We start from the raw sequence: 12162 nt of genomic DNA on the forward strand, positions 1-12162 counted from the left end.
AGACTGAACTGGGCCACAATCACAGAGCTGTGTGTCCAAGTGGAGCCTGACCTGATATAAGCTATCCATCATCCAACTGGGATTCCCCCTCTTGTGCAGGTTCTATCAGTGCTCCATTTCCTGGCAACAGGTTCTTTCCAAGTGACTGTGGATTGGCAACAGGAATGTCACAGCCAATGTTCTCAATCGTGCTGGCAAGAGTCTTGTCTGCCCTTGTAAAACACATGTGCAGCTACATTGCTTTCCCCCAGGTGGAAGATTTGGCCACTGTGAAGGCCAGAATTTATGCAATGGGACTTATCCCCAATATTATTGGGGCGACTGATGGTGCACATATTGCGTTTGTCTCCCCTCTGCCAGAATGAACAGGTGTACAGGAATCGTAAGAGTTTCTACTCCATGAATGTGCAGATGGTGTGCCTGGTTGACCAGTACATCTCCCACGTCAATGCTGAATATCCTGGGTTGGTGCATGATGCCTTTGTACTGAGGAATAGCTGCATTCCAAATGTGATGGGCCAACTACAGAGGCACAGGGCCTGGCTTATACGTAAGCCTTGGTCCCCATCCAGTGTTTGTTGTTTTATGCCTCTACTGTTAGCCAAATAGGATAGTGTGTGGCTAAATGTTATCCCTCAATACTTGCAGGTGACTCTGGCTACCCAAACCTAACGTGGCTGATGACCCCTGTGAGGAACGCCAGGACAGGGGCTGAAGAACGTTAAAATGAGGCACATGGGTGAACCAGAAGGATAATTGAGAAGACCTTCGGCCTCCTGAAGGCCAGGTTCAGGTGCCTCCATCTGACAGGTGGATCCCTGTGATACTCACCTGAGAAGGTCTACCAGATAATCGTTGCAAGCTGCATGTTGCACAACCTGGCCCTCAGACTCCATGTGCCTTTTCTGCAGGAGGAGGAGGCTGGAAATGGCCGTGTTGCAGCAGTGGACCCTATGGACAGTGAGGATGAGGAGGCAGAGGATGAGGATGTGGACAACAGAACATTAGTGATCTGTCAATACTTCCAATGACACACAGGTGAGACAGTGCAACTTCACATTTCTATGACTGTTGGTGTATTCTGTGTGGCAGTATCATGCTGCCATTACCCACTTGTTACCTCTACTTACTGTCACCTATGAATTAACATTTTTCAGATGTTGGTAATATGACAACAGTGTTGTGATGTGATCACTACAGCCAGCAACGGGTCACTCATTCTATGCTCTCACCATGTACAGTTCATTTGCAATGGATGTAGCTGTTTCAATCAATACAAATTTACAAAACATGAAATACTAGTAGTCGAGTTTTATCCAAGGGTGTTTATTGTAGTGTTCAGAAATTGAGGGGAAAGTGCAGTGGAATGGGATGATGATGGAGGAAAGTCCAGGGTATTGTTCCAGTCTATTTGTAGCACAGGTGCAGTGTCCATGGTGCCATAGGAAGGGGAGCAATGGCATTTCAAGGTGGACAGGGTGACTGAGTGGGACACAAGGGGGACAATCAGGAGAGTCTCATTTCCTGGCGGTGGTCTTGGCATGTGTCTCTGGTTTCTGTCTGGGTCGCAGGGAATGTTTGCGGGGTCGTTCACCTTCTTGAGGGTGAGGGGTGCTGGTGGCCTGTGGTTCGTGTGGCAGGGCCTGCTGGCCACTGGTGGCAGTGGACATGGAGGGCTGGCTAGTGGTAGGGGCCTGCTGGTGTGACACTGCCTCCCTCATGATGTTGGCCATGTCTGCCAGCACCCCTGCTATGGAGATCAGGGTGGTGTTGATGGCCTGCAAGTCCTCCCTGATCCCCTGATACTGTCCCTCCTGCAGCCGCCTGTTCTTCTGCACGATGTCTAGGGTCTGACCCATCATGTCCTGGGAATGTTGCTAGGCTCCCAGGATCTCAGAGTGTGCCTCCTGGAGAGTCGGTTCCCTGCTCCTGTCATCCCCCTGGTGCACAGCAGTCTTCCCAGTGTCCCTGTTGGCCTGTGCCTCTGTTGCCTGAACCGTGTGCCCACTGCCACTGACCCCAGGTCCCTGATTGTCTTGTGGGCAAGGTGTGGACTGGGGTCCCTGTACAGGTAGGCACACTGCTGATTGAGGTGTCCTGGAGGATGCTGGGTGGGTGCTGTGGAGTTGTTTCCTGATGGAGAAGGCTCTGCGGTGGTCTGTGAGTGGGGTTGGGTTGCCGGCTGTCCAGTGGTCCCTGATGGGCCAGGAAGGGTCCTCCAGATCCAGGAGCCCAGAGTTAATGTCATCACTGTGGGCCTCTTCTGTTGGGGGACTGTATAGTGGTGGCACCTCCTCTCCACTGACATTGGATGCGGTACCTGTGGGGATGTAAATGATGTATTATGCTTCAAAGTGTATGACATTTGTACTTCTGTGTCTTCTCTTCTATGGTTGGTGTTGCCCTGCCAGCTTTTGCTTGTGCATGATGTATTGTGGGATTGTTAGTTTCTCTATGCTGTGCATGCTTTAGTGATGGGTGTCCATGCAGGCCTGGGAGGGCTGTCCATGCATTGGTATAGCATGCAGGGCTTGGCATTGGGGTTAGTGAGATATGTAGGTGCAGTGTGTGGGATGTGGTGGAGTGATGGGAGTGAGGATGTGAGATGGCATGCAGGTATGGGGGGTTGTTAGAAATGGGGTTTTTGGTTGGCAATCAGGTTACCCTCTGTCCAAGCAAGAACCCTCACTCTAGTCAGGGTAAGTCACACACAATCCAAATGATCCTGTGCCTACCCTCTGGTAGCTTGGCACGAGCAGTCAGGCTTAACTTAGAAGGCAATGTGTAAAGTATTTGTGCAATAAATCATACAATATAGCACCACAAAAATACACCACACAGTGTTTAGAAAAATATAGAATATTTATCTGGATATTTGTAGATCAACACAATCAAAGATGCAATATGAATTTGTAAAGATATTACTAAAAAGTGATATAAAGGGGGTCATTCTGACCCTGGCGGTCATGGACCGCAAGGGCCAACGACCGCGGGAGCACCGCCAACAGGCTGGCGGTGCTCCCATGGGCATTCTGACTGCGGTGGTACAGCCGCGGTCAGAAACGGAAAACCGGCGGTGTACCGCCGGTTTCCCGCTGCCCTGGGGAATCCTCCATGGCGGCGCAGCTTGCTGCGCCGCCATGGGGATTCCGACCCCCATACCACCATCCTGTTCCTGGCGGTTTTGGCCGCCAGGAACAGGATGGCGGTATGGGGTGTCGTGGGGCCCCTGGGGGCCCCTGCGTTGCCCATGCCAATGGCATGGGCACTGCAGGGGCCCCCGTTACAGGGCCCCACCAAGATTTTCAGTGTCTGCCATGCAGACACTGAAAATCGCGACGGGTGCAACTGCACCCGTCGCACCCCTTCCACTCCACCGGCTCCATTCGGAGCCGGCCTCCTCATGGAAGGGGGTTTCCCGCTGGGCTGGCGGGCGGCCTTCTGGCGGTCGCCCGCCAGCCCAGTGGGAAACTCAAAATAACCGCAGCGGTCTTCTGACCACGCAGCGGTATTCTGGCGGTTCCCGTTTGGCTGGCGGCGCCCGCCGCCAGCCAAAGTAGGAATCACCCCCAAAGTGTCTTAAGTCTTTAAAAAGTAAACAAAGTCTCTTTCAAGCACAAAGCACCTGGTTTGGAGTGGAAAAACTCCGCAGAGGGCCGCAGAAGAGGAGATGCGTGGAAAAATGGTGTGTGCGTCAGTTACGCCCCTTCACACACGGACTTGCGTCGTTATTTTTCACTCGGGGAAGACGTGCGTTGTTTTCCGGCACGCGGATTGTCTCCTTCTGTGGATCGCGGGATTATCAGATGTCCCAGGGTCTGTGCGTGGATTCCTCGGCTTGATATCTGTGGAATTTTCTTCGTCACGGCATGCGTCACGTCGATTTCCTCTCTGGAAGGCGGGCAGCGTTGTCCATGCAAGGCCATGCGTCGAAGTTCCGGTCGCACCGCAGGTGTCGCGTCGAGCAGCGTCTTTCTGGATCGGTGTGCAGCGATTTTCTCACAGCGGAGCAAGCTGTGCGTCAAAACTTTCAGCGCACGAGGAGTCCAAATGAAAAAGAGAAGTCTTTTTGGTCCTGAGACTTCAGGGAACAGTAGGCAAGCTCTATCCAAGCCCTTGGAGTGCACTTTTGCAGCCATACAAGAGTTCAGCAAGGCAGCAGACCAACAGCAAGGCAGCAGTCCTTTGTAGAAAGCAGACAGGTGAGTCCTTTGAGCAGTCACGCAGTTCTTCTTGGCAGGATGCGGGTTTTGGTTCAGGTTTCTTCTCCAGCAAGTGTCTGATGAGGTAGGGCAGAGGCCCTGTTTTATACTAAATTGTGCCTTTGAAGTGGGGGTGACTTCAAAGAGTGGCTAAGAAATGCACCAGGTCTCCTTTCAGTTCAATCCTGTCTACCAGGGTCCCAGTAGGGGGTGTGGCAGTCCTTTGTGTGAGGGCAGGCCCTCCACCCTCCCAGCCCAGGAAGACCCATTCAAAATGCAGATGTATGCAAGTGAGGCTGAGTACCCTGTGTTTGGGGTGTGTCTGAGTGAATGCACAAGAAGCTGTCAACTAAACCTAGCCAGACGTGGATTGTAAGGCACAGAAAGATTTAAGTGCAAAGAAATGCTCACTTTCTAGTAGTGTCATTTCTAGAATAGTAATATTACATCCAACTTCACCAGTCATCAGGACCTTGTATTACCATTCTGGCTATACTAAATAGGACCTTCCTGCTCCTTTCAGATCAGCAGCTGCCACTTCAACAATGTATGAGGGCAGCCCCAATGTTAGCCTATGAAGGGAGCAGGCTTCACAGTAGTGTAAAAACACATTTAGGAGTTTGACACTACCAGGACATATAAACTACACAGGTACATGTCCTGCCTTTTACCCACACAGCACCCTGCTCTAGGGGTTACCTAGGGCACACATTAGGGGTGACTTATAAGTAGAAAAAGGGGAGTTTTAGGCTTGGCAAGTACTTTTAAATGCCAAGTCGAAGTGGCAGTGAAACTGCACACACAGGCCTTGCAATGGCAGGCCTGAGACAAGGTTAAGGGGCTACTTAAGTGGGTGGCACAACCAGTGCTGCAGGCCCACTAGTAGCATTTAATCTACAGGCCCTAGGCACATATAGTGCACTCTACTAGGGTCTTACCAGTAAATCAAATAGCCAATCGTGGATAAACCAATCAACAGTACAATTTACACAGAGAGCATATGCACTTTAGCACTGGTTAGCAGTGGTAAAGTGCCCAGAGTTCAAAAGCCAACAACAACAGGTCAGAAAAAAAAGGAGGAAGGAGGCAAAAAGTTTGGGGATGACCCTGTCAAAAAGCCAGGTCCAACAGGGGTGATAAGTAGTAAATGTTGACTTACCAGTGTCCAGTCCTCTGGCTACTCCAGCAAGTCCCTCGGGATGCGGTATTGCCAGTACTTGCTCCTCCCACGCTGTGACCTGTGGGGAGGAGGTGGGGGTCCACCGCTAGTCTTCTGTATGGCAAGCTGGTGTCTTGCTGCCATGGAACGTACCTTCCCCCGTAGGTTGTTCCACCTCTTCTGAATGTCGTCCCTTGTTCTTGGGTACTGTCCCACTGCATTGACCCTGTCCATGATTCTCTGCCATAGCTCCATCTCCCTTGCTATTGATATCTGCTGTACCTGTGCTCCAAAGAGCTGTGGCTCTGCCCTGACAATTTCCTCCACCATGAACCTTAACTCCTCATTGAAACGAGGGTGCCCTTGGGGTGCCATGGGTGCTGCGTGAGTGATGTGTGCTGGTGAGGGTGTGTTGTGGAGTGCGTGAGTGGTGTATGGGTGTAAGTGGTGTGTGTGTCTAGTTGTCTCTGTGCTTATTGTCTCAGTCTCCTGGCAGTATTTGTTGTTTGTAAAGGGTTGTGGGGAATGTGGGTGTGTGTTTTATAGTGGTGTGTGGGTGTGGTGTGTGTATGGTTGTCAGGTGTGTATTTTTCGTGTATGCCAATGTGGTGTTGTTTTGTATGTGGGTGTCCATTCTGAGCGCAGCTGTATGTACCGCCAATGGTTTACCACCGCTGAATGTCCGCTGTGGTGATTCAAGGGTCATAATGTGATGGGCATTGTTTTGTTGGGGTAACGGTATGGGTTTTGGGACCGCCACTTTATCACTGACCTTTGGTCTGGCGGATTTGTGTATGTGGCAGTATTCTGTCGGATTGGTGTGTGTTATAATATAGTGAAGGAATATCTGCCACCGCGGCGGTATGTTGGCGGCCGTCAGCATGGCGGTAAGCGGGACTTATTGCCATTGCCATAATGAGGGCCATAATATTCATTCCAATGTGTATGGTATGACTTTCAATGCAAGGCGTATTCTAATATAATGTTCATTTCAACGTTACTCATATTCAGTTCAAATTCATATCAAATTTGTTTCATTGAAGCTCATATTCATATTAGTACATATCAATTTCATCTTAAAATGTGTCATATACCTTTCAATCAATGTTATATTTGTTTTAAAGGATGTCATAATCGTATTAACAATTGTCATATGAATTTTAAAATGCATCATAATCACTTTAACCTATGTCATATCTATTTCAGTATGTATCATATTAATTTCAACGCATGCATATTCATTTTGAGGAATGTCATGAGAATTTCATTGTTGGTCATATTCATTTTAAGCCATTTCAAATTCATTTGAATGGGGCTGATATTAATTTCATCACAAGTCATACTCATTTTAAATCATTTCATATTAATTTCTGTGTATCTCAAATTCATTCCAATCTCAGTAATAGTAATGTCAATGTGATTTCTGTCATTGCAACATATGTAATGTGCATTTTAAGGTATCAGATCTTATTTTCTATGTACAATATATTCTTTTCCAATTACAATATATTTACTGCTGTAACTGATATTCATTTCAATCTGTAATATTAATTTCAACTCGTCATATTCCTTTTGGCATATTTCTTTAATTTTAATTCAGAGTGTGTGTTATTCAAGTTAATCACTAAGTAGCATATTAATTCTGCCATGTTTCATATTTGTTCTGGTACAAATCAGATTCATTCTGCCGGGTATCATATTTATTTTTGCACATATCACATTCACTCTTATATGTGTCATATTTATTTTCCAGCACACCATGTATTACCATGTGTTGGCAGCGTCATACATTTTCATTTTCACAATGCAGGGATGCGCCGTATTCAATAGAATACCCCTGTGTTTCCCCCTGCGCCGCCGCTGAATTTGCTGCTATGCTCCAACGCAGGAACCCTTACATCATTGTGCAAGGATGGCTGCATTGAGGGGAAGATTGTTTTTGTGCACTAAGGAACACCTTTCTGCACAAAAACAATCTTAAATTACGATTTGCTCTTTCTATGTGTGCTGCATAATGCAGCACACATAGAAAGAGCAAAAACCGAGGAGAAATTAAAGCATTTCTCAACATTGCACCCTGCTAACCCCACCCCTGGGGTGGTGTAAGATTTTGGCGCTGCCTCAGGTTTACGAAAACTTGTAAATCTGAGCCAGCGTCAAATTTGCATTGTGTGTTTCTGTGGCACACCCACAGCAAACCCCACTGAATGCCCCTTTCACGCAAAGTGCTGCATGTAAAGGGACCGTGTTTACAAGGTGGCGTTAAGCCGCAAAAAGTGGCTTAATGCCACCTTGAAAATATCGTGCAGAGCATAGTCGCTCCGGAGCATCACTATGTACTGCACTGTATTTGTGACGCTCCATTGGCACTAGGGGCTCTTAAATATGCCCATATATCTTAATTTTACACTACTGACTGATGATGTCTCAAATCAGTATGACTGTGTTGTGTAACTTATTTTCCTATTTTCTAGGTTTTCCTTCTGGCCCTTTCGTATGCCTATTTGACAAAAGCAATGGCAGGAGTTTATGCAAAAAATATGATCACACAGTTGGAGAGAAGATTTAATATCCCTTCATCTCTTGTTGGACTAATTGATGGAAGCTTTGAAATTGGTAATTATTTAATTGTACAACTTTTATATGACTCACATTTGGATCTACAATAGGTTTTGGGGTGGTGGGTGTACATGTGTGTGTTTGTGGTGTGTGCATGTAGTACAATGATTTTACGCTGTATATTATGGCTATTTTAACTTTTGAGATGGCAGAGGGAACAACAGACTCAAGATCCTTTTAAAAGTTCCCAGGATAGAAGCATAAAAATCAAAATTGCTCATGGCAAACCAAAAATGTTGTCTTTTGATTTCCTGTTTTAACAATTTCTTACTGAGAATACCCCTCCAATTTGGAGCCTAGATGAAGAAAAACCACATTTGCTACACTAATACTGTTTTAACATCAGATGGTGCCAACACAGTAAAAGTGCATTCACAATAGCAATTCTTGGTAGTATTGCTGAGCTTGATGAACCCTTTGCCTGCGTCAGTCACTAAGTATAACAAAACATATCACTACATGGAACTTGCAACCAGCTAATGAGTAGGTCACAAAAAAAAAAAAATCTATAAAACCAAGTTTGACCTCAGGCCTATACCCTAATTTCTACAAATCTGCGATCCATTTAAGAGTTTATGGCTGAGATTACTTTGAAATTGAATCCCATGTATTTGTGATGCAAACATCTTCAAGCAAAATCCAATTACTTCTAATGAAGTCACAATTACTCCAAGAATATAAATCGATATATCACTACTGTTCACATACGTCCTACCTACTGTCACAATTTACTTCCTTTAATCTGCTCTATAAAATTTACCTTATGCTTCCATCTGAAGGGTACTCATCAGAATAATTCCCATGGAATAATTTGCCAGTGTGTAAAGCACTATGTTTCCCTGGTGGGTTTGGTTAATGCTAAAGCAACTCATACATCATAGTAAAGGTAGCAATTTTTGAGCTTGTACTACTGGACGTGGCTACATGCTTGACCACTTTATAATACAAGCAGGAAAAATAAACCATAAATGAAATACTCAACAAACAACTGAGATTATCCAAGTTGGTTTTGAACATTCTTCAGAACATTGATTTTACCCCAAATGCCTACTGCTAACTGAGGACTGCTGCTCACTATACCCAATACCCTACTGCACATCTCAGAATGAGTCTTAAACTTCATCACTGTAGCATTTTTTTATTTCAAAGGTTCATCCTTTCAAATACATCTTATTGTTGTATTGCCTTCTTTTCTTCTTTAACTTCATTGTTGATTTGGTGCACCTACCTTCCAACCCACATTTCTCTAAAATTGCCTTTCTTCATTTTCCAATGAATACACTTGATCAGAAATACAGTATACTATTGAATTTTTCAGTACAGTCAGTGTGGGTCACATATCAGAGCACAGCTCTGATTTCTCTCTCTGATAGTCTAACATTCAGATCACTTCCGAACTGGAAAAGAAAATAAGTTATTAGTAAAAAAAAAAAAAAAGCATTTTCTTTTAAAAAAACAAAGTGACAATAAAACTTCAGGAACAGCTGCTCTCATGTCCAGAGTTTTTTTTTTTTTTTTTGCTGTAAACCCAGTGTGTACAGTGCGCAAACATCACAGAAAAACATAATGAAAGTAGACTGTAGTGACGCAGTCTACTTTCACTTTTGATTGGTGTTGGGGGCCATAAGTGTGCCCAAGAGCACCAATCTCTGCTGGTGAGGCAGTGCTGGAAAGATGGCAGTGTCCACTTTACAGTGCTCTCTCCCTTAGTGTATCTCTGCTTGGGGATTGCCCTCAGAGGGTGATTCCAAGTGGGGATCCAGCTCTACAAGACACCAGGCATTCATTTTTTTGTAGTCAAAGTGGCCCTTTGTGCAAGGGCCTGTGATTTCCCCTGTGCCAGGCAATAAAGGCTTTACCCCCAACCTATCCCTCTGGGGGGAACCCATTAGACACCAGATATTTCAAAACCAAAGACGTAGCAGTGGTCTAACCTGGCATCGAGCCATGCCCCCTCCCAAAAGTGACATCCAGTCTTTCTGCTCCCCCCTGGGAGCATATAATGGGTTGACCCCAATGTGCCGGCCAGGGGGTTTGAAGGCCTACTAGATCTCAGACATTTCTTTTTTCAGGTTGGTGGGTCAGTCCACCCCTTACTCACCTAAGATAATATAGTGTTTCTGATCCTCAGAGGGAAAATAGGATAGGAGGGTATGCCCCCATTCTAAACCACCCCCGGTGGTACACAGCCGTCTAGATGAAGCAAAAAAAGAAGTTTTGGTGAGGTCCACCCTTTATTTGGTCATGGCCCCCCTTAACATTATACAGACTTTCTCACTTCCTTTGTGACTGATTAGATCGTGAGGAATCTCCCCTTGGGGGAAGAAACCTCAATAGACAGCAGAGCTATAACTATATATTTGTTTTAGGAAAGATATAGGGGTGGGGCTAGCTGGCCAGTCATCAGCCCTTTCCTCCATAACTGAACTCTCTATAGTCTTTTAGCCTGGCTGCAGTCTACTGTATATCTTATGGCAAGCAAGAGGTACTTTGGCCTGTTGTGGGCATATTTTTTGGCATATGGGCCAGCACAGTGGGGATAATCCCCAATTTCCTCTCACTTGCCATGCTGAATGGTTGCAATATTCTGCCTCAGGGTCTGCTGGCAGATAGGGATCTGTACTAAACTGAGGCATTGCCCAAGGTGACGTGACTTGCATGGCTCCCACTATGCTTTCCTACCATTTATGCAATGAAAGCCTCAAATGCTGGCTAAAATTATGCATTTTCCTCACAGTTAGAAGATAGAAACATCCAGAATCTGTGGGGATCCATAGCATTTCTACTACCTGTCATTCCCACACTTCTGACAAAAACAGTACCCTTCCTGTCCCTGAAGAGTAACCAATCCAACTAGGAACCGTATTTGTCTTTGCATGGTTCCCAGTTTGATCCATTTCTTTTGCAGGTGCTAGGCTCAGCCTCACACGTGGGGTACCATTTTTATTGAATAGAACAATTCCTACAATATTCAGATGAATAAATCTGTGAAATGGAATGCAGTACTTCAAATCTAAGTTGGGTGTATGTAAGAAAACATATATTAGTGTGCGTATAATAAAATATGAATAGTACTCAGAGCTGTGGTGGAACAGCACTATTACTTGGGTGTTTGTAAATCTCTGCATTACTAAAGTAACCATTATGCTTTTTCTCTCTGTCTCTGTCCCTCTTTCTCTTCAAATATCTTCAAAACATTGAAGGAAATCTGTTGGTGATTGCATTTGTCAGCTACTTTGGAGCAAAGTTACACAGGCCAAGAATAATTGCTTTTGGATGCCTAGTTATGTCTTTGGGGTGCTGTTTGACAGCATTGCCCCATTTGCTGATGGGAAAGTAAGTGGAATATTTCACTGTTCTGTGATTTATGTTCATCTCATTTCTGTTTTGGGTTGTGCTATTGTGACAATGGGGCCTATTCTCAAAGACATTTTCTGTCATAAATATTTGTTTACTGCTGAAAATACATTTATGCCTGCAAGGAATTCACCGAGGGATTCCTGGCAGGTGTAATGCATTCACTACTGTGGATTTCTCCTCTACATGTGCAGAGAAATCCGCAGTAGTAAATCCCACTCAAGGGGTGGGAAGGGAGCATTCTATGGCATGGTTTGCCTTGGAAGTTTGAGAGCACCCACAAACATGCACATTTGTGGGCACTCCCAACAACTCTCCCAACCAAGCCTCATCCTAGAAAAGAATGGGAAAAAAACCCTGATCGCCTCCTGATTTGTGTGTGGGGGAGTATATGGGTAGATTCCTCTCCACAGGAGATATAAAAAATGTGCATTTTTTCAGGAGGATCCATTCCCCTTGAAACATTAGTTTAATGTAATTACCTGCATGTTGAAAATGTCAACCTTAAACACATGTGAATCACATTTTTTCATTTTAAAAAGGTATATCCAATAAGATAAAGCAGTTACAGTTAAGCCTGATTTTAGAACTCCTGCAGACGTTGTTAACTACTTCTTTTTGTTATTGTAAAACCCATCTTGAGTACTGCACTCAAAAGAAGAGTGTTCCATAGCTTTTCAGAGAACATACTTTCTGGTGAATTCATACCTGTCATTCCTTCATCTCGCATTGGAATACAAGCTCAATCTATCTTCAAAATCATTTAGTCTAGTAGTAAGGATTGTTTTAAAAAATATATATTAAATATTTGATTTAACCACACAT

General features: G+C 45.1%; 1 protein-coding gene across 1 annotated transcript in view; it reads left to right on the top strand.

Moving 5' to 3' along the window:
• Positions 1 to 7841: 7841 nt before the first annotated feature.
• Positions 7842 to 12162, top strand: part of LOC138287751 (solute carrier organic anion transporter family member 1A2-like) — a 770793-nt gene continuing 766472 nt past the window's right edge. Inside the window, exon 1 of the mRNA XM_069228524.1 lies at positions 7842 to 7977. Coding sequence (XP_069084625.1) covers positions 7878 to 7977 — 100 coding nt within the window. The 5' untranslated portion in view covers positions 7842 to 7877. The remainder of the gene's footprint in view (positions 7978 to 12162) is intronic.

Source organism: Pleurodeles waltl, chromosome 4_1 (genome assembly GCF_031143425.1).
Source record: "Pleurodeles waltl isolate 20211129_DDA chromosome 4_1, aPleWal1.hap1.20221129, whole genome shotgun sequence".
NCBI lineage: Eukaryota > Metazoa > Chordata > Amphibia > Caudata > Salamandridae > Pleurodeles > Pleurodeles waltl.